The following is a 22,739-nucleotide window of genomic DNA, read 5'->3' on the forward strand; positions in this document are numbered from 1 at the left end:
GCAAGGCGGCGCAGCTCCCCCCTCCCTCGACTGCTTGAGGTAGGCTTGGGAGTCGCGGGCGGGCGGCACATTGAATGTCACACCCCCTCAGTGATGACACCTGGGGCGGACCGCCCCCACTGCCCCCCTTCCTCCACCCCTGCACGCATAACGGCCCTGGTGATCATCATGAATGCACAAAAAAGGACATTTGTAGGGGGCTCTAGGGAGGTTCTGAGGAAAGGGGAAATCTCCCCACAGCCCCACAAAAAGCAGCCTTTGCTTTTTCCTTAGTTGAAGTATTACAGCTCTAATAGATAACCAGCTGGTAGAGCTTCCACATCCAGGAGTACTGTACCAGAGGAAAGCTTGTTTGTCTTGACAAGGTTTGTTATTGACAATCGCATCACACTCCCAGTTTGGGTTGAGTCAGAATTTGTTTCTCCCCCTCCTCTAAAGGGAGGACAGTTCTCCTTATCGAAAAGCCTTCCTCCTTATTGCAGCAGGAAAATCTGTTTGGCCTTGGGATCGGTCTGATTCAGTGGCGTTGCGTGGGTTGTCAGCATCCGGGGCAAGGCAAGTAATTTGCGCCCCCTAACCCGGGGCAAGGCAAGTAATTTGTGCCCCCTAACCCGGGGCAAGGCAAGTAATTTGCGCCCCCTAACCCGGGGCAAGGCAAGTAATTTGCACCCCCCCGCAGCACTGTCCCTCCCCCAGATAGTCCCTCGCTCTCTCTCCGCACCGCACCGCACGCCTGGCACCCTCCCCTCCACAGTGGGCGGCGACCTGGCGGCTCGGATCGGATTTGCACAGCCAGCACTGCAGTGAGAGAGAGTGAGTGAGCCAGGTAGGGGCAGAGGGCTGCGAGTGCGAGCGCGCCCCCCCAGATGTTGCGCCTGGTGCGGCCGGCCCCCCCTGCACCCCCCACGCTACGCCACTGGTCTGATTTACAGCCCTTCCTTCCCCTTTCTCTGGTGGTGTCCCCGTAGACATCCCTGCACTCCTGCTTTTGCATTAATCTACAGTGTGTGTGTGTGTTTAAAAATGGATGGAAATCCACATTTAGATATGTTTGAAATGCATTTTTCTTTTAAACATACATCGGGTTGCATCCGCCTAGCCTTGCCATATTTTGAAGAGCAAAAAAGAAGACACATTTGCTGACTTCCACTTTTAACTATGGATCACTATGACAACTCTACCCATGAAAAAGGGGACGTGTCCTGGAAAAAGAGGACATATGGCAACCCTAATTTTCTCACACTAGACAAGTTTAAATTAACCAACCTAAGTCATTCCTGTTTATTAACTTTAATGGGCTTACTCTGATTAGTATTTAGCATTGGCTACAACCATCTCAACTTCCACATTTCTAAATACATTTTCTTTCCAAATAGCATTTTTAAATGACTCTTTTTTAAGCCAAAACCTGCATGCCCACATTCAGGAAAGTGCGAAACTTGATGGATCGCTATGTTCTGCTCCTCATGTGCCTTAGGGATGTGCATTAGAGCTGGCAGGCACCCATAGCTCAGGAGTAGAGTATTTACTTTGCAAGCAGAAGGACCCAAGTTCCCGGCATTGGCTCGGAATCTCTCCTGCCTGAAACGCCGGAGAACTGCTGCCAGTCAGTGTAGGCATTGCTGAGCTAGATGGTACCAAGCAGCTTCATATGTTCCTGTTTAAAAGCAGCCATTTGTTCAAAACCATGAGGACTAGAATCATACTATTATATTTAAAAGAAGGGCTCCAGATGAGCAGCAGAGCACATGCTTTGCCTGCAGAACACCCCATATTTAATCTTCAGGTAGGGCTGGAAATCTCTCCTGCCTACAAACCTGGAGAGCTGCTGCCAGCCCGTGTAGGCAACACCAAGCTAGATAGACCTGCTTCTTAAGATCAGATTCCTTAAGGAACCCTAATTATGCCTCCATATATATATATGAGTAAAAAACCGGCCTAACCTAAGCAACAAAGAGACACTTTAAGGAGTTGGCACCTGAAGGCCAACAGATTTATTGTAGGATCAGTTTTCCTGGAAAAGAGGCCAATACTTCAAAAGGCCTCTGCCCACTCTCCCATGCCCCTGATTTGTTTTCCTTTCATCTACATTCCTGTGCTCAGGAACGATAACAAATGAGCTGGAGATTAAAGTGATCTCCTTACAAGACTGGACCCTCTCCAGATCTCATTTTTTTTAAAAAAATTGTACTTTTATGATTATGTTGGTACAGGGCTGTTATACGGGATTCCACTCCTGATCCCAGCTGCGCCTGGAAGAGTTTCTGCGCAGACAGACTGCTTCATTTCCCTATTTGTGCACATCCTGTAACTTCACCTGCTGAAATCCTGAAACTTTTTATACCACAAATGTCTGCATTTATTTTATTGGTGGAACAGCTCAGTCGGTAGAGCACGAGGCTCTTAATCTCTCTCTCCCTCCCTCTCTTTTATGAGGATCTTAATCTCAGGGTCAAGAGATTCCTGCATTGCAGGGGGTTGGACTAGATGACCCTTGGGGTCCCTTCCAACTCTAGGATTTCGTGATTCTGCCTAGGGCCCCTCTGGACAGCAATCCCATGTTAACCAGGAAGGGATGAAGACACTTAGAGGCCCCAAGCACTGAAATGATTATGGTGCCCCCTCACCATTTGCGGTTCAAAATACAAACAATGCTAAACCATAAAATAAAATCTGCAAAATAACGCAAAACAAAACACAGATTTACGATCTGATTTCCTCGCAGTATTTCGATCGCTGGTAGTAGGACACCCCCCTGGTTTTGTGGGGAATAAGTAATCAAAAGAGAGCAGAAAAATGCAGAAAAGAGAGGGAAGGAAATGTAAAGAAGTCTAACCAAGTCTTGATTTTTCCCGTGGTGACTTCTTCAAATGTCAATTTCTTCTCCCCAAGCCCAAAATTTCTCCTTTTCTGAGGTGCCCCTGATTTGCTGGTGCCCTAAGTACCATATTTTTCGCTCTATAAGACGCACCAGACCACAAGATGCACCTAGTTTTTGGAGGAGGAAAACAAGGAAAAAAAAAATTCTGAATCTCAGAAGCCAGAACAGCAAGAGGGATCGCTGTGCAGTGAAAGCAGCAATCCCTCTTGCTGTTCTGGCTTCTGGGATAGCTGCGCAGCCTGCATTCGCTCCATAAGACACACACACATTTCCCCATACTTTTTAGGAGGGAAAAAGTGAGTCTTATAGAGCAAAAAATACGGTAACTCAGCACTGCTGCCAGCACTGGGGCAAGCATTGCAAAACAACTAAGCAGAATGATGTCCGGACAGCCCAGTATAAATCCACAGCTAATGAATTATTGCGGCAATGACATGTAGCAGGATACATCCACCGAAACAACCCCCCACACACAGCCTGAAGGAGCCTCAGGTCTTATCCTCGAAGCCCCCACAACATCCAGCCCATCTCCACATAGAAAGAGCACACCGTTCCCTAGAATAACGACTCTCCTTCCTTCCACCTTCTCCAGCCACACCCGTCTGCCATTCTCCCTTTCGACACACCTGCAAAAGGTGCCCAACACCCCTTTGTTATCGCCTTTCCTGACAAAAGTCCAGCACAAGATTTGCCACGGGTTTTTGCCCCTGCCCGACAATATCTGTGGGGCTGATCTCCCTCCCCATTCGCCTCCCCCCCCCCGCGAAGCTCCAGGCCACCCACTTTGCCATCTGCTCACCTGGGCACAATGCCACGAGCATCAAGGCCAGGGCGACCGTCTGCAGGATATTCCGTTCCATGGCGAGGATCCGGGGAGGACAGGTGTCCGAGGCACACTTTGTCACGGGCTTTTGTAAACTCCCAAGGCAGGTCGACCGAGCAGCAGGGCGATCAGGGACTGCCAGCGAACGCCTCCAGGTAAGAATTTATAGCCGAAGCACCTGAGCACAGGTAAGGGGCGGGGAGGGAGGCCACCTCCCACAGGACTGGCTGGGCTGAGCACTCAGAAGGAAACACGGGCCCCTGGGGAGCTGTTTCCTTGAAGAGAGAAAAGGCTGCTCCTTTTCTGCCTCACCTGTTTTCACACAGGGGAAGGGAAGGTTTGCTTTCAATTTGGGGATGCCTTGTGGGGGAGTCATAGGGGAGCTAAAATACGGGAGAGGTCAAGAGCTGCAGCACGCTGGGAGCTTAATTTGAATACTAAAGCGACCCTGGAAAGTGTTAGATCCCAATTCCATGTCATTATTCTAGAATAGAAAGTGACAGTGGGAGAGCATCTGTTTTGCATGTTGAAATTTCAATCCCAGGGAGGGCTGGGAATGCCTGAATGCCTGTAGATGCCCCCATGGTCCTGCTATAAGTCAGCTTCCTATTTAAATCAACCCTTTTCTCCATACCTTGAGGACTAGAATGTTGCTTTATTTTAAGGGGAAAGACCAGAGCTCAGCAACAGAGCATTTGCCTGAAATCCCGGAGAGGTTGCTGCCAGTCAGTGTAGAAAATGACTAGCTGGATCGACCAGTGGTCTAACAGGGTAGAAAGAAGTTTCCTGTATTCCTAACAGGGATGGGGGAGAATTCTAACTCTGTTCTTATTTAAAGGAGAGTTCTCAATTCATACTTCCCAAAACAACAGGTGAACCAAAATACAGTCTTCTGTCGGAATTCACACTTCTCTCGAAGCGCAGTTCCCCAGCCAAGTAATGTGTGCAAAGAATGTACCGTATTTTTCGCTCTATAAGACGCACCAGACCACAAGACGCACCTAGTTTTTGGAGGAGGAAAACAAGAAAAAAAATATTCTGAATCTCAGAAGCCAGAACAGCAAGAGGGATCGCTGCGCAGTGAAAGCAGCAATTCCTCTTGCTGTTCTGGCTTCTGGGATAGCTGTGCAGCCTGCATTCGCTTCATAAGATGCACACACATTTCCCATTACTTTTTAGGAGGGAAAATTGAGTCTTATAGAGCAAAAAATACGGTACATGCTAGGGTAAAGCGTGCGTAAGAATGTATATATTTGTGAAAATACAGTGGTACCTCGGGTTACAGACGCTTCAGGTTACAGATGCTTCAGGTTACAGACTCTGCTAACCTAGAAATAGTACCTCAGGTTAAGAACTTTGCTTCAGGATGAGAACAGAAATCATGCGGCAGTGGCGCGGTGGTGCCAGGAGGCCCCATTAGTTAAAGTGGTACCTCAGGTTAAGAACAGTTTCAGGTTAGGAATGGACCTCTGGAACGAATTAAGTTCTTAACCCGAGGTACTACTGTAACACACGAAAGTGCTTAGAAGAACCCGGGATCTCTCTGAGGAGAATAGGTGTGTCTCCCAGCCACCCTCAGCACCCTTAACTCACTACAGTTCCCATGGTTCTTGGGGGAAGCCATGACTGTTTAAAAAAGATGTATCACCTTTTAATGGCTGCTGAGGATGTGGCAAGCAAGACCCAGGTACAAGGGTGGGTGGGGATTACAAAAGCAACTTTGGAGCAAGGGGGGAGGGATCCTATGGGTGTGTAGGGGGGGGGGAGCCTCAAAAGAGCTCTACCAGGGGAGTTGATTCTACTCAGTGGACATGAAGTGCTGGCTGGCTGTTGGAGGGGGCAGGTGTCCGGGAATGGAAAACCAAGAGGGAAACTGAATGGAGTATCTTGGGAAAGGGCATGGCCAGCTGGACTCCAACCAGGCAAGCAAGAGCTGAAGTAGACAGTCAAAGTTCAAGGCCCTAGTCCTGCCAGGCAGAGAGCAGGTTAACAACCAACCCCTCTTCACGGGAAACCGAAAATTGTAACTTTGTGAGGTGAATGGGGGTGGAGGTGGGGTCTCCTAACAACTCTCAGTACCTGTAACAAATGACAGTGGTACCTCGGGTTAAGAACTTAATTTGTTCTGGAGGTCCGTTCTTAACCTGAAACTGTTCTTAACCTGAAGCACCACTTTAGCTAATGGGGCCTCCCACTGCCACCGCGCAATTTCTGTTCCCATCCTGAAGCAAAGTTCTTAACCGAAGGTAATATTTCTGGGTTAGCGGAGTCTGTAACCTGAAGCATCTGTAACCCAAGGTACCACTGTATAGGATTCTTTGGAACAAGTCATATAGGGGCCAATTTCTAGGTGCCAAAGTCCCTTCGCCGCTGCCCCAATAAAATATTTGAGGGGCCCCTCAAAATTGATAGACATTGCCATTCAAAAGTGACATGGGCCGCATCATGTGACCGATTATGTAGGCCGGGGCTTACCTGGCCTTAACCCCCCCCCCACTCCTATATTTTATTCAAATTGGCACCCCTGATTCCTGTTAAGGGTGCTTAGAGTTGTTCAGAAGCGCCTGTTCCACACCCAGAGCTACAATTCGCCAAGTGGTTTTAACCAGGGCTATTCTTAGCCAGAACTCACCAGAACTCAGTTCTGGCACCTCTCAGATGGGCACCATTGCCATTATAAGAGAACATGGGGGGTTTCATTGTGAGTTCTGGCACCTCTTTTTCTCAAAAAATAGCACTGGTTTTAACAGTCAATCTTTCTTCAAAGGAAACTCCTGAGAACTGCAGCCCTGTGAGGGGAAGGAGGGCTCTCCTAACAACTGTCAGCACCTTTAGCAAACTACAGTGGTACCTCGGGTTAAGTACTTAACTTGTTCCAGAGGTCCCTACTTAACCTGAAACTGTTCTTAACCTGAAGCACCACTTTAGCTGATGGTGCCTCCTGCTGCTGCCGCGCTGCCGGAGCACGATTTCTGTTCTCATCCTGAAGCAAAGTTCTTAACCTGAAACACTATTTCTTGGTTAGCGGAGTCTGTAACCTGAAGCGTATGTAACCTGAAGCGTATGTAACCCGAGGTACCACTGTACAGCTCCCAGGCTTCTTTGGGGGCCATTTAAAGCATATCGTAGCGCTTTAAATGTATGGAATAAACGTGGCCTGAGAGAAACTGAAACTGATAGATTCATCCATCTCGAAAGGTTTTTTTTGGCATGCCACCCTTTTCATTAGGCCTGACAAGCCAAGGAGGAAACACCCCCTTCTCTCTCTTTCTCTTTCTCCCTCTTTCTCTCTCCCCCCATCAGGTCACCACCCCTGTTTGCTAAGAGGGAGAGAAGGAGGATGCCAGAGTAGGTGGAGCTGGTGATATCACCGTAGCCGCGGAGGGCGTAACCAGGGAAGGGATGCTGTTGCCAGGGTACCTTGGATTAAAGCAAAGAGGTGCCTCAGGCCTGCAGAGCAGGCTTAGCAGACAGGGAATCAAACCCATCCGAAAACACAGTGGTTGTCTATTGCCTCTTGATGGGAACTGAACCAATGGCGTTGAATTGGATCCGCAACAGGCTGTCGTCACATTAAACAGTTGTTTCTTCTTATTATTATTCACATTTGCTTGCCTGTTTCCCCTCCCCAGTAATTTTGACCCAGACCCTCTAGGACAGCTTCTGTAAATCCAGGACTATTCCTGGAAAAAAAGGGACAGTTGGAGGCTCCGAATTTTGCATTCATGCCAAGCATGGAAATGTGTCCCAAGGTTCCCACAACCCCTCCAACAAAGCTTTGGGCTTTAAAGAGCGGGTTTTCGAGGGGAAATCTCCAGAGCAAAAAAAATAAAAGGCCACTCAGATGCGGAGTTTTCAATGGCGGACTGTTCCTTGAAAGAGGAAAGGTGAGTGTGGCTAAGCCCTCAGTTACAAAACAACCACGGGGTCAGACAGAACATGTGACGCACCCTGAAAGGTCAGCGAAATGAAAAGGACTGAATCTTAAAGAGAGATGGGCCAACAGAAATGTTTACCGTCTGCGGTATCTCATTTCATTGTAGAAGGGATTAACGTAAGGACCTGCTGGATCACGCCCAAAGGCCCGGCTAGTCCATCATCCTGTCCTCACAGCGGCCAATCAGGTTCCACAGGCCGGGCGTGGAAGCAGCAGCCATCCCTTGCCGTTACAGACCCTCCAAGTGTCCCTATTTTCCAGGGACAGACCTGGATTTACAGAAGCCGTCCTAGTTTCCAGTCTGATTCTGGAATGTCCAGCTTTTCCTTAGGACGTCTCTGTTTTCTTTGGAGAAATGTTGGAGTGTATGAGGTTATGAAACCCCTGAGCCAAGGAGATGAGAAACTATGAAGCTTTTATAAGACATAATAATAATAATAATAATAATAATAATAATAATAATAATAATTTATTATTTGTACCCCGCCCATCTGGCTGGGTTTCCCCAGCCACTCTGGGCGGCTTCCAACAAAGATGAAAAATACACTAAAATGTCACATATTAAAAACTTCCCTGAACAGGGCTGCCTTCAGATGTCTTCTGAATGTCAGGGAAGTTCTTTTAAATGTTCAATGTTTTATTATGTTTTAATATTTGTTTGAAGTTACCCAGAGTGGCTGGCGCAACCCAGTCAGATGGGTGTGGTATTATTATTATTATTATTATTATTATTATTGACTAGGGCGTCCCTGTTTTCATCGGAGAAATGTTGGACGGTATGTCGTTACCCATAAGAACATGAGAAGAGGCTTCCTAGATCAGGCCAAAGGCCAATCTAGTGATCCATGTCCATATTAGGAGAAGTTAGCACTGAAACGCTGATGGATCGTCATTTTGCTTTAAAAAGCAAAATCCCACAAACTTCTGCTGCAACGTGGAGAACCGAATATGAGATTGGGAAAAATGAGAAACTTAGAAAACCTGAAACAGACAGATTTGCCCATCCCTTGTGAACTTCTCTAGTCTCCCTTTAAGGCAATCATCCTCTAAACCATCCATGGGTAGGCAAACTAGGGCCGGGGGCCGGATCCGGCCCAATCGCCTTCTAAATCCAGCCTGCGGACGGTCCGGGAATCAGCATGTTTTTACATGAGTAGAACGTGTGCTTCTATTTAAAATGCAGCTAAGAAGAAGAAGAAGAATTTTATTATTTGTACCCCACCCATGTGACTGGATTGCCCCAGCAACTCAGGATGGCTGCCAACAAATATAAAAGCATAATAAAACATCAAGCATACGTCTAGTACAATATTTTGTTCCCCTGTCTGTTGCCTTTTTGAAGGCATTCTCCCAGCTGCAGTTTGAAATGGGATTACGCCCCTGTAACATTTGGAGTGACAGATAAATCATATTTGAAAGTATGCCAGAGATGCAAAAAGCACAATGGAACATAAAAATGGAAGAGGGGCCTGTTGGATTAGGCTGGTGGCCCATCTAGGCCAGCACCCTGTTCTCACCATGGCCAACCAACGGGAATCCCAAAAGCAGGACCTGAGCCCGGCAGCAACTCTCCCCAACTGCAGTTTCCAGCAACTGGTATTCAGAGGCACAATGCCTTTAACCAGGCATAGGCAAACTCCGGCCCTCCAGATGTTTGGGATTACAATTCCCATCATGCCTAGCTAACAGGACCAGTGGGCAGGGATGATGGGAATTGTAGTCCGAAACATCTGGAGGGCTGGAGTTTGCCTATGCCTGCTAGCAATTGCTGCAATTATCCTATGTGATGGACCTGTAGTTCTTCACTAAAATACTGGAAGATGCTTATGACAGTCAGAGCAAAAATATAAAAGTAGGAAGTTCCCTTGGATCGATTATGATTATGATTATACCACCCGATACCTGCAGGTCTCAGGGTGGTTCACAACTCAAAGTTACAGTATACAAAGTATACAGTAATACAAAATACATAATAAAAATAAAGCATTACTGAAGTACATGTCGTCTATCATAAACAGAATATAAGGAAGTTACATCTTATCTGTAAACACCTGCAAGAATGTTACGGGCTCAAAACTGGAAAGTTGCATCACTCCCTTATTGGAATAAATGGCTTCATAAAGTATTGGACTTGGCTATAATAGGGACACGGGTGGTGCTGTGGGTTATACCACAGAGCCTAGGACTTGCTGATCAGAAGGTCGGCGGTTCGAATCCCCGCGATGGGGTGAGCTCCCGTTGCTCGGTCCCTGCTCCTGCCAACCTAGCAGTTTGAAAGCACATCAAAGTGCAAGTAGATAAATAGGTACCACTCCAGCGGGAAGGTAAACGGTGTTTCCGTTCGCTGCTTTGGTTCGCCAGAAGCGGCTTAGTCATGCTGGCCACATGACCCGGATGCTGTACGCCGGCTCCCTCGGCCAATAAAGCGAGATGAGAGTCGCCACAACCCCAGAGTCGGCCACAACTGGACCTAACAGTCAGGGGTCCCTTTACCTATAATGGCAAAAGTAACATCTAAGAGTAAAAATAGCAAGTGACTTTAGAAACCGCCCTGAGATCTATGGATGAAGCAAATACAAATTTTAATAATAATAATAATAATACTAGAAACAAATTCTGAAGAAACTGGTGGGCTCTTACACAATATTGCCAAGAAAATTATTGCCTCCTGTGAAAGCAAATTCCAGTGGGATTTATTTTCTTGCAGAATACCATAAGCAGAAGTAGATTCTTCTGGAACAGCTTTCTTGATCGTTCTTATAATTGCCAAATGATTAAATTGAAAAGAAATGAAATGGGATGCTGGACTCAGAAGGATTTTTCATTTTCTGCCCTTTCTGTTTGGCCAGCAGGAGAAATGATCTTGGTCTCCGTTTTGGAAAGATCTTTGTTAACCTCCCTTGGTCTTGGGAACTGCGCTGCAGCCCTGCAGGTAGGATGTGTCAATTCCACACTCTTTATCACTCCCAGCCCAAACAACCAAGGGCTGCATGTGTGTCTGACCCTGACAGTGGGGGTTAAGATGATGGGATCTCAGAAGTCAGAACTGGAGACTGCAAGGGCCTCTCTGTACGTTGATAAGCAGAGTACAGCTCGCTGTTTGTAGGTTGCTTTAGTTCAGTGTGGTTTTGTTCCAATGTCCAAGCCTTGCCGAGACTCTTTCCCCACTATGTGTCTCCAGGAGCTGCTGAGTGTTGCAATGCGATAGCCTTCGCCCTCATTGCAGCCAGGGCGTTGCTCTAATCCCAAATTGCAACAGCCCCCCACCCCACCCCCCACTCCAAATGTCCCAGTTTAGGGATGCCCTTTGTATTCTTTGCTGGAACCAGAGCCTTCTTTCACATAGGGCTTAGTGGTTCATTGCGCCAGGGCGCCGGCCTCTCGGGGCGCCCAGCAAGTTGGGGAGCTGTGCAGCTTTGCCAACGGCATCCCCTTTCCCTGCACGCCCGTCAGCTGTGCCCCATCAACCATATGGCTGGCAGCCGTGCAGCTTCCTTCCCAAGCCTCCATGGGAGGAGAGCGATCCCTGCAGAGAGCCAGTGTGGTGCGGTGGGTAAGAGCGGTAGACTCGTAATCTGGTGAACCGGGTTCGCATCTCCGCTCCTCCACATGCAGCTGCTGGGTGACCTTGGGCCAGTCACACTTCTCTGAAGTCTCTCAGCCCCACTCACCTCACAGAGTGTTTGTTGTGGGGGAGGAAGGGAAAGGGGAATGTTAGCTGCTTTGAGACTCCTTCGGGTAGTGATAAAGCGGGATATCAAATCCAAACTCTTCTTCTTCTTAGGATGGAAGCTGCGCCCCGCCAACCATATGGCTGGCTGGCACGCAGCTTCCCTCCCAAGCCTCTGCAGGGATTGCTCTCCTGCAGCGGCATGGGGGAGAGTCCCCCCCCCCCATGGCTGGCAATGCGCAGCTTCGTCCCACCCATCCATGGTAATTTGGGGCTGCAGGGCAGATATTTGCACCCCGGCGCCACATCTGCTAAAGACGGCCCTGGCAGGAACCTAAATCACAACAGGAGACTCCAGTGTGCTTCAAATCTCCCATCTTACCAGGGAAACACCCTGTTTTCTGTGCCTCGCAACAGGGGACTCTCATGTCCTCTTGGGTTTCATGTTACAGAGGCAAGGGAACGCTGAGTGTGGTCAGACATGCACTCTGGGCTTTAAGAAGGCTAATTTCGAAAAGCTTAAGGAACTACAGGGTGAGATCCCATGGTCAGAAATACCGTATTTTTCGCTCTATAAGACGCACCAGACCACAAGACGCACCTAGTTTTTGGAGGAGGAAAACAAGGGAAAAAAATATTCTGAATCTCAGAAGCCAGAACAGCAAGAGGGATCGCTGTGCAGTGAAAGCAGCAATCCCTCTTACTGTTCTGGCTTCTGGGATAGCTGCGCAGCCTGCATTCACTCCATAAGACGCACACACATTTCCCCTTACTTTTTAGGAGGGAAAAAGTGAGTCTTATAGAGCAAAAAATACGGTACTGAAAAGAGAGGGGAGCCCAAGATGGAGGGGAGTTTCTTAAAGTTGAAATATTGAAGTCACAAATGCAGACAATTCCAAAAAGAAATAAAATTGGGAGGCACCTAAAGAAAACAGTGTGGCTGCATAAGGAGCTTACAGACTGGCTGAGATTTAAGAAGGGCATGTCTGCCCCACTCCCATGCCCCACCACTGCCCAACCATGAAAATCTGAGCTATAAACATAATTATGGACTAATGTAATTTTATGGAGTGGGGAGGAGTTTTCTTGGAAGAGTGTCATAACACCTGTATGCCTTCGTACCATTGCTTATTTCCTGCAAGTCCCTGTCCCTTTGCTGGGGACGGGGAAGAAATTTAGTTTGCATTTAAAAGCAAACCTGCTTAAGTCGTACTTTTTGACACAAGATGCGAACCGCAATGCAGCCCCTCTTTGAAATCCGCACTCCTCTGAAATTTTGCAGCGCAGTTCTCCAGCCGAGTAATGCATATAAAGATGAATATGTTAGGAGAAAACATGCATGTATTAGTTGATTTTTTTAAAAAAATCTTAATGAATATGACCTACAAAATGCCATATATTATGCAAAAATGACTTTGCTAAAAAAAGGGGGGGGGAGTGTTTATCGGGCACAATGGAACTCAAGGTACTTATGAATTTTCATGAGGATTTTTTAATTGCAAATTTATAGGTGTTGATGTTTATTCTTCCAGGCTCCAAGTACAAGTCCCTTGGCTGCCATAAAAGCACGCAAAATCCTTTTTCGTTCTTCTGCCATTAATCCCCACCCTACAGGAATATAAATTAAAAGTACAGCAAGTAAAAAGGATCTCACTGGTACAAAATTGATACGACTTCATGAGGACTTTAAAAAAAAAAATGAATGTGATGGGAAACTAGGACTAGGACAAAAATGGGAAATCGATAAGGGCAGGTCTACTTGACCTGATAGGGACCTGGGTGGCGCTGTGGGTAAAAGCCTCAGCGCCTAGGACTTGCCGATCGAAAGGTCGGCGGTTCGAATCCGCGGCAGGGTGCGCCCCCGTTGCTCGGTCCCAGCGCCTGCCAACCTAACAGTTCGAAAGCACTCCCAGGTGCAAGTAGATAAATAGGGACCGCTTACTAGCGGGAAGGTAAACGGCGTTTCCGTGTGCAGCTCTGGCTCGCCAGAGCAGCTTCGTCACGCTGGCCACGTGACCCGGAAGTGTCTTTGAACAGCGCTGGCCCCCGGCCTCTTTGAGTGAGATGGGCGCACAACCCTAGAGTCTGTCAAGACTGGCCCGTACAGGCAGGGGTACCTTTACCTTTTTTTACTTGACCTGATGCAAATGTTTGTGCGTGAATACCAAGACACTGCAGGGCCAACAGCTTCCCACATCGCAACCTGGAGAGGTAGCAGTCCCCTTCGTTTAAATGTACAAACTCACATTTTTATCTGAGATTCCTGGAGTCCTCCTTCACGCAGCAGAGAGTTAAACTACGGAACTCACTCCCACAGGAGGCAGTGATACATTGGCGTTGCAAGGTGGGGGCGGTGGGGGGCGGTGTGCCCCAGGTTCCATATTTGGGAGGGTGACAAGAAGGCACCCCGCGGCGTGCTTGCTCTGCCACCACGCCACCGCAGCCGCATGTGAAGGACCCTCCGTTCACGGCTACAGCCACGAGCAGAGGATCCCACCACCGTCCGTACGGCGTTTGAGCGGCGCCGACAGCAAATCGCTACATACAACGCATGCACGGTGTCGCACGTATGCGCTGTGTGTAGCAATGCCACACATGCGCTGTACTGATACCGCCTGAGAGCCGTATGGATGGCGGTGGGATCCCTCCACCACCGGCAGGAGCTGCTTGCGGCGAGCCGGGATGGGAGGCTCCTGCTTTGCTGCTTTACAGCAAGCCAAGGAGGGGCGGACAGGAGCCGGAGCCCCCCCTCCCAGCTTCCCTCCCTTCCTGGCTCACTGTAAGCAGCTCCCGCTTTGTCACTTTACGGCGAGCCAGGGAGGGAGGGAGGGGGACGGATGCAGTGGCGTAGCGTGGGGGGTGCAGGGGGGGCGGGCCCCACCGGGCGCAACATCTGGGGGTTAGGGTTAGGGGGCGCAAATCCACGGGTTAGGGGGCGTAAATCCATGGGTTAGGGGGCGCAAATTACTTGCCTTGCCCCGGGTGCTGACAACCCACGCTACGCCACTGGACGGACGAGAGCCATGGCTCCCGAGAGGACACAGTTTTGCCAGTGCCCCAGCAAAGCGTCATAGCTCCCCCCCTTCCCCCGACGGCTCGGGGTACTTGGGAATTGCGGGGGTGCAGTGCAGAGGCGTAGGAAGGGGGGCCGGACATTCGGCGCCCCCCCTGTGATTCCCAAACCTACCCCGAGCTGTCGATGTGTAACAATTTCTTTTTGCACTGGGTACCACCTGGGCCTGCTATGCCACTGCAGTGAGGACTGGACAAATTCATGGAGGGAAAAGTTATTGATGGCCAGAGGCAGTAATGCTTCTCAGTACCAGTTCCTGGAAAGCACAGGAGGCCAGAGGGCTTTTGTCTTCGAATCCTGCTTGCGGGTTTCCCACAGGCATCTGGTTGAGAACAGGATGTTGGACTAGAATCATAGAATCATAGAGTTGGAAGAGACCACAAGGGCCATCGAGTCCAACCCCCTGCCAAGCAGGAAACACCATCAGAGCACTCCTGACATATGGTTGTCCAGCCTCTGCTTAAAGACCTCCAAAGAAGGAGACTCCACCACACTCCTTGGCAGCAAATTCCACTGTCGAACAGCTCTTACTGTCAGGAAGTCCTTCCTAATGTTTAGGTGGAATCTTCTTTCTTGTAGTTTGGATCCATTGCTCCGTGTCCGCTTCTCTGGAGCAGCAGAAAACAACCTTTCTCCCTCCTCTATATGACATCCTTTTATATATTTGAACATGGCTATCATATCACCCCTTAACCTCCTCTTCTCCAGGCTAAACATGCCCAGCTCCCTTAGCCGATCCTCATAAGGCATTGTTTCCAGGCCTTTGACCATTTTGGTTGCCCTCCTCTGTACACGTTCTAGTTTGTCAGTGTCCTTCTTGAACTGTGGTGCCCAGAACTGGACACAGTACTCCAGGTGAGGTCTGACCAGAGCAGAATACAGAGGCACTATTACTTCCCTTGATCTAGATGCTATACTCCTATTGATGCAGCCCAGAATTGCATTGGCTTTTTTAGCTGCTGCGTCACACTGTTGGCTCATGTCAAGTTTGTGGTCAACCAAGACTCCTAGATCCTTTTCACATGTACTGCTCTCAAGCCAGGTGTCACCCATCTTGTATTTGTGCCTAGATGGGCCTGATCCAGCAAACTCTTCTTATGTCCTCATGGAAGTGTTTCGCTGCTGCTGGACGAGGGCAGCATTGACCATGTTGGGCTGAGGGTGGCCTGGCACTGACAACTCTATCTGCCCTCTGGTGACCTTGCCCAAAAGGTGCCCCTCTAAATCGTGTCCAGATTTGCCACCTGAGGCAAAGCTCTCAGGCCGCCTCATGGCTGGACGGCCCTTATTTGCTCATCCAGCCTCTACAGAGCATGCAAAAAAGGGTACATTTGTGGGACGGGGGAGGTTATTGTTCACGTGACTCAGTAGCTCCTTATAGCATTGCTGGGAACAGGAGGTGTAAAATGTCTTTCATGGCTTTGTGGCCGGCACGCCCCACAGAAGTATTTTGGACACTTTCTCTACTTCCCTATCACCTAGATAAAATATCTGTGTGGCTTTGTATAGCTGTTGCCACACCTTGATAGAATTTTCTGGGCTACCAGTAACCATCCACCCTCCACTCTGCTCAGAATTTCGAAGCAACGTCCCTTCACGGGTAACTGAATTGGTCCAGCACCCAATCAAAAAGCCTCTTCCTTTGCATCGGGGTGGGGAATCTTTTTGCAAAGCTGCATCCCATGCTGGACAGCCCTCCTGAGAGCTGCATCAAATACAAACTTTTCTCTTTGTACGGTAGGCCACATAGCGCTATCTGCCCTGCATCCTGGCAAGCAAAGTGGCATGATCGGGGTTCAGAGGCACATTCCAGCCAGGCAGAAACACTCAAGGAGCATGAAAAACAGGGCTGGTGAAGGGTGTGGAATGAGGAGAATCCTGAGGGCCAGGTGGAAAGGCCTGGAGGGCCACATTTGCCTCCCAGGCCTGAGGCCCCTCACCCCTTTCTCGCACCAACTGTACGATGGCTGATGATGACATGTGAAATATACTCACAGTCGAGAGTGGATTTCATGCTCTTTATTCAGCTCATAGTGGTGAGGAGGAATGAAAGTCCCCCCAAAGTAACTGCTTTATATACATTATTATATACAATGGGCTGCACTTGATTGGCTAATTCCGGAATTCTCCTGTAGGCCAATCAGGTTGTGGATTCACTTCCATCTGCAACTGGATTGGGTGGCTCCTGCGGACCAATCATACTGCTGCATTCTGAATCCTATTGTTCTAGGACCAATCAGACTGCTGCATTTTGGATCCTATTCAACTCAGTACATAACAACATGTGAGAACCAGGGGCATAGGAAGGGGTGTGTGGTGGGGGCGGTGTGCCCCAGGTGTCATCCCAGAGGGGGGTGACAAAATCCCCCTGGCGGATCACGTCACTGTGCTGGGATCGGCCCCCCCTGGCGGATCGGCCCCCGGGTGCACGGCATGTGTGCTGCTCAGGGTGTCCTAGCGGTGAGCTCTGCCACTGGTAAGAACCATACTTCCCACACCTCTAAGGAAAAGCCAGCCTCTGGTGAGAGAACAGCATACCCTCCAACATTCCTCAGATGAAAATAGTGACATTTCTCACTCCCCACCGACTGACCCTCCTCAACCCCCAATTTTTGGTCCCCTCCCCCTCTCTCTGCAGAACATTTCCTATCAGGAGATGGGCAAGTGCCACCCCCACTGCGCCAATGGGGCACAGCACAGACGCCCTCCGCTGTCCTAGAGAAAGACCCGCTTAATCCCGATATTAGTGTTTGTTTTTTCTTCAAAAGATTTATACAAAGAAAAGCACACACCAATACAGTGGTACCTCAGGTTAAGAACTTAATTCGTTCTGGAGGTCTGTTCTTAACCTGAAACTGTTTTTAACCTGAGGTACCACTTTAACTAATGTGGCCTCCCGCTGCCATCGCACGATTTCTGTTCTCGTCCTGAAGCAAAGTTCTTAACCCGAGGTACTATTTCTGGGTTAGCGGAGTCTGTAACCTGAAGCATCTGTAACCTGAAGCATCTGTAACCCGAGGTACCACTGTAAATCTTTTTTAGAAAGGGGCAAGATTAGACGCGGATGCTCAAAGCGTTTTTTTAAAAAACCAAGAAGAGTTTGAATTTGATATCCCGCTTTATCACTACCCAAAGGAGTCTCAAAGCGGCTAACATTCTCCTCTCCCTTCCTCCCCCACAACAAACACTCTGTGAGGTGAGTGGGGCTGAGAGACTTCAAAGAAGTGTGACTGGCCCAAGGTCACCCATGTGGAGGAGCGGGGAAGCGAACCCAGTTCACCAGATTACGAGTCTACCACTCCTAACCACTACACCACACTGACTCCTTGCTTTACGCTCTGTGCCTCCTTTCTTCCTGCTCAGGGTGGCCCTGCCCTCTGCCTGCCCCTCAGAGCCAGTGCTTCACGTGGGCCTGGGCCTCAGCAGCAGCATCAACCTCTCCTCCTCCTCGCCTGGTCTCCAGGGGCCAAGGGAGGAGGCCGGCAGCAGCGGCCATGGAGAGACAATGGGATGCTCCATCATCACCGCTGCTCGGGACAAATTCTGGCTCACCCTCCTCCCCAAATTCAGCAGCAGCAGCACCGGCAGGGCAAATAGGGACATTCCGGGACTAAATCAGAAGACTCTGCTCCCCTGTGTCCTATTTATTTTATTGCATTTCTATCCCACCTTTTTCTCGAAGGAGCTTAAAGATGGCGCACATGCTTCTCTTCATCCCCATTTTATCCTCACAACCACCCCCTGAGGTAGGTTAGGTAGTCTGAGAGACAGTGACTGGCCCCAGGTCACGCCCAGTGAGCTTCATTGCCAAGCGGAGATTTGAACCCGGGTCTCCCTCCCAGGTCTGATACTCTATCCACAGTTGGCACGTGGCCCCGGACAGATCGGGGGATGTGGGCCTTCGCAGAGGGGCTGGAGGAAAGCTGCCGACCTTCGCAGCAGGACCTCTTTCAAAGAGTTTTCTCGGCTAGTTAGGGAGGTTCTCCAAGCTGAAATTGAACAATGAAAAAACAGAGTCTGGTTTACCAGTAATGGACTGGTATGTAATCTGATCAAGTAATTGCATCAGGAATTTCATATATATAAAAGCAGGCGATTTTGTGAGCTTGCTGGGTAACCTTTTGCTCTCTAAATGAACTTTGCACATGCGGAGAAAAGGCTGAAAGAAAGGTTTGGTTAGCATAACTGAATTTCTTTTGTGTTCCTTTCAAGCAAAACCAAAAGTTGGCATGATCCTTGAGTTTCTTGTGTGCCTTTTTGGGGGGGCCTTGGAGTTAGTCCTTCCTTGATGACGGGTGAAGGGATTTTGGTGGGGTGAAGGGCAGCCACTCTTCATGTGCTCAGAAACACTCTCTGCCTCCACTGTCGGGACTGAGGAGATTTCACCCCTCCCATATCCAAGAATCTGCTGATGTTCTCTGCTGATTCTCCAGAGAGGAGGGGGCGGTTTCTGTCGGGACATGGAGCTACAGCCTTTTTCCATCCCCACCCCTTGACTCTCCTGCCTTCTTTTCTCACTGAAATTCAGTCTTGCTTTGGTAAAGGCCAGGCCAGTGGACAGGCACCTGCAGAAACAATTTCCCACTGTTTTAAGTGATTAATGGCACCTTCTTGAGCCTTATCGGAGTCCAGGGAGACTTCCGCTAAATGCCAATTGCTCGAATCACCTGGGGGAAAAGCTTCCCTGTTCCTCCCTATGCCCCACGAACCGCAAAACCAAAAAGAAGCAGAGGCGGCAACCTCTTCCACAGCGACAGTCTCTGAATTCCAGAAATAGATTCAGAATTTGCCCAACCTGTTCAGAGACTGTGCAATCAGGAGTCTTTGAGGCCGAGCGGTTGGGTGCCTTTGTAAAATGATGTTATTTACCGAGAAAACATCCCTCCGTTGCTTCCAGGGCCCTGCATTCCCTGTGGCCTTTCACTATCGATGGGCCATGGCATGATGCCGTCAGTCTCTTTGTCCCCTACCTGCCCTTCATTGTTCTTCCCTGCATGCATAACATCTTCATTCAATGGGGCAAAGAACAGGCTCTCTCAAACAGCTGCAATGCCATGGACAGGCTCAGGGCTGGATTTAGGTTTGATGGAGCCCTAAGCTAATGAAGGTAATGGGACCCTTTATATGTCCAGCTGTCCTGTTTTTTGTGTTGAATATATTATATGCTAGGGACGCGGGTGGCGCTGTGGATTAAACCACAGAGCCTAGGACTTGCCAATCAGAAGGTCGGCGGTTCAAATCCCCACGACGGGGTGAGCTCCTGTTGCTCGGTCCCTGCTCCTGCCAACCTAGCAGTTCGAAAGCACATCAAAATGCAAGTAGATAAATAGGTACTGCTCTGGCAGGAAGGTAAACGGCGTTTCCATGTGCTGCTCTGGTTCACCAAGAAGCGGCTTAGTCATGCTGGCCACGACCCGGAAGCTGTACGCCGGCTCCCTCGGCCAGGAAAGCGAGATGAGTGCTGCAACCCCACGACTGGACCTAATGGTCAGGGGTCCCTTTACCTTTACCTTTTATATTATATGCTATATGGTTATTTATGGACCTAATAGGTATCTAAAGCCATTTGCACATAACAAACTGTTTATTTTATCAAAGTAATTTTTGAATTGAAACACAATTAAGAAGAAGTATATAAATAGTGAAATACAATTATTAAGCTGCAACTTGAAATGATTTTTTATTCATAACAAACTTAGTAATGCAAACACATTGGCATTTGGCAATAACAAAAGTTCCTTTAGAAACACAATTTACAAAGACTCAGAACCTAGTCTCTAGAAACTTGCTATAACATGAAATAATGCAAACTACTAATAATTATAAATAGCAGAATGTAGACACTCTATTGCTGCCAACCTAGCAGTTCGAAAGCACATCAAAGTGCAAGTAGATAAATAGGTACCGCTCCGGCAGGAAGGTAAATGGCATTTCTGTGCGCTGCTCTGGTTTCGCCAGAAGTGGCTTAGTCATGCTGGCCACATGACCCGCAAAAACTGCGGACAAACGTCGGCTCCCTCGGCCAGTAAAACGAGATGAGTGCTGCAACCCCAGAGTCATTCGCAACTGGACTTAACCGTCAGGGGTCCTTTACCTTTTTTTTAAGGCACTCTATATATGGAAATGAGCAAACCAGTGATATTTTAGGGTGCAGGCTAGCAGGCAGGGTTCATTTCTTACAACATAGTTGCTGTGTGTAGGTTTTATTTTATTTGTTCTTTATCTTCTATTTTGGAAATGTACATCCACTTTTCCCCCCTTTGAACTTTTTGGAGGCCCCCAAGAGAGTGTGGCCCTAAGCTATAGCTTGTTCAGCTTATAGGTAAATCCGGCACTGGACGGGCTAGATGCAGAGAGGAGGTGGAAGGAACCAGCCCAGGGAAGGCAGCTCAGAGCCTGGAGACTGGTGGTGGGACAATGAGAAGACTGGGAGCAGGATGCGTCGGAAGGCTGAAGAGGCAACAGGGTTTAGTGAGCAGGGAGAGTCTCTGGCAGAGAGCAGTTCAGAATCAGAGGCAGGAGAGGAGGCAGGAGAGGAGGGAGGCCAAGAGGCAGGGCTGAGTCTGGCTGGTGAAGAAGCCAGAGGGGTCTCAGCCTTCAACAAGTTCCCCTCTCCCCTAGTGTCCCATTTCCCCCTTTCTCTTTCAAACATCCTCTTATCTCCTTCCATCATTACTTCTCTTCCTTCCTCTCTGCCCAGCAGGCTGACAGGAAAGAAAAAGATGCTTTTTCTCCGGAAGCCTGAACCGGTCACTTTTGACATTAGGCCGAGGGCCACATGTGCCCCGAGGACTCCAGGTTGCCTACCCTTTCCTATACCCTTTCCACAAACCCAGTGGGCGCTCTTAACTGCTGAGCCTGCGCACGGCGCATCCCAAAGTCATTCTGTTTGCTGCAAGAACACAGGAGCGGAGAAGAACCTTTACGGAAGGAGGAAGTATTGCCAGGCAGTTTCCCCTTATTTCGAGCACAGATGCAGCTGCTTTTATTTCATGTTTATTTCATTTTTATGGTCTGTTTATGGTTTTATGTTCTCTCCAGGCCCACTGTTTATATTATGGCGAAATGGCCAGTAAAATAACAGCAGTGTTGAGGCATGGAAGACTTTATTTGCTCAGTCAGACCAAGTTCTGTCCAGTCCAGCATCCAGATTCACACTGACAGATTCTTCCTAGATCACCCGCAGCTGTTCTTCACTGACCCCCCCTCCCCCAGCCCAAACTGTTTCCTGGAGGTAGAATGCTTCTGGGTAGAGAGGCTCTGTCTTCAACTATTATGATGACTAACAGATACTGATAGACTGGCGTGCCACGGAAAACGCCTCACTCTCGCACTGTCGGACCAAAGTTTCGTTTGCCCAAGCACCCTGTCTCTGACAGGGGACAGGTGCCTGCTTCTGGAAAGCTCATGAGCCAGGCAGAAGGCTGAGACAGTTCCTCCTCCCCCCCCCCACAAAAAAAGAAATAAATTGTTTGACCTCTAGTTTGGGAAGGGAGCTGCCAGCATGCCAGGAAACAGAGGCAGAGGAGTGGGGGCAGCGGTGGGAAAAAATCGCCCTATTTTCTGCCACACCCCTCTGCAAACACATGATGCATGGGGAAAATGAACAGCAGCTACCAAGAGAAAGAAGGATCTTGCGGTGGCTCCTTGACGTACACTTTCTTTTCCTTTGTCGTGACTAAATCTGCCACCGCCCTCCCAGGGCTGCAAAACATTAACAGATTAAGTATGAGTCCTTCAGGGTCCCGACTACAATTCTATGATTCTATAATGGAGAGGGAGAGAAAACCCGTCACCTTTCAACTCCTTCCAGCCCCGTGGCAAGCCAAGTTAAATTTCATCCCTTCTAGGAAGAGGAAGTAAGATCAAGGGCGTTGAAAATAAATTTTAAAAACCAATAAAGGAAACTTAAATCCTATGGATGCTATTTTTAGGCAGCTAGGTGGATGATCTCATTTCAGTAATAAATCTTTTTCACACAGTGCCTTTCCTTGTGAGAGTGTCACGGTGTGTCAGAGTTACGTTCGGGTAGCAGCTGGATTGCTGCCACATATTTTGCTGCTGCTTCACCCGGCCAGCGCATAGTTAAACTACGATGTTCCCTCCCATGAGATGTAGTGAAAGCCGCTAACTTGGAGGACTGGAAAAGAGGAACCCTGGAGGAGAATGGTAGAATTGTAGAGTTGGAAGGGACAGGGGGTCATCTAGTCCAACCCCCTGCGATGCAGGAACATGCAGCTATCTCACATGCAGGGATCGAACCTGCAACCTCGACATTATCAGCACCACGCTCTCGCCGACTGAGCTATCAGTATTCGCAGAAAGGCATCGGTGGACTAGATGCCCCTTTGGGTC

At 48.9% G+C, this 22,739-nt stretch overlaps 2 protein-coding genes across 5 annotated transcripts in view; one reads left to right on the plus strand and one right to left on the minus strand.

The window, feature by feature from the left end:
* Positions 1 to 3,859, minus strand: part of LOC310666967 (uncharacterized protein) — a 29,432-nt gene extending 25,573 nt beyond the window's left edge. Inside the window, exon 1 of the mRNA XM_083418518.1 lies at positions 3,681 to 3,859. Within this exon, the coding sequence (XP_083274644.1) occupies positions 3,681 to 3,741 (61 nt within the window). The 5' untranslated portion in view covers positions 3,742 to 3,859. The remainder of the gene's footprint in view (positions 1 to 3,680) is intronic.
* Positions 1 to 22,739, plus strand: part of LOC310667043 (uncharacterized protein) — a 79,347-nt gene that overhangs the window by 9,498 nt on the left and 47,110 nt on the right. Inside the window, exons 4-6 of one of the 4 annotated variants that reach the window (XM_083418698.1) lie at positions 3,808 to 3,859; positions 7,008 to 7,143; positions 10,494 to 11,022. The exons of 1 other annotated variant lie outside the window; for it this stretch is intronic. In XM_083418698.1, the coding sequence (XP_083274824.1) occupies positions 3,808 to 3,859; positions 7,008 to 7,028 (73 nt within the window). In that variant the 3' untranslated portion in view covers positions 7,029 to 7,143; positions 10,494 to 11,022. Of the gene's footprint in view, positions 1 to 3,807; positions 3,929 to 7,007; positions 7,144 to 10,493; positions 11,023 to 22,739 lie in introns of those variants that run through there. 2 more of the 4 variants (XR_014506141.1, XM_083418697.1) reach the window with 2 other exon arrangements.

Source organism: Podarcis tiliguerta (genome assembly GCF_965153285.1).
Source record: "Podarcis tiliguerta genome assembly, chromosome: 16".
Lineage (NCBI taxonomy): Eukaryota > Metazoa > Chordata > Lepidosauria > Squamata > Lacertidae > Podarcis > Podarcis tiliguerta.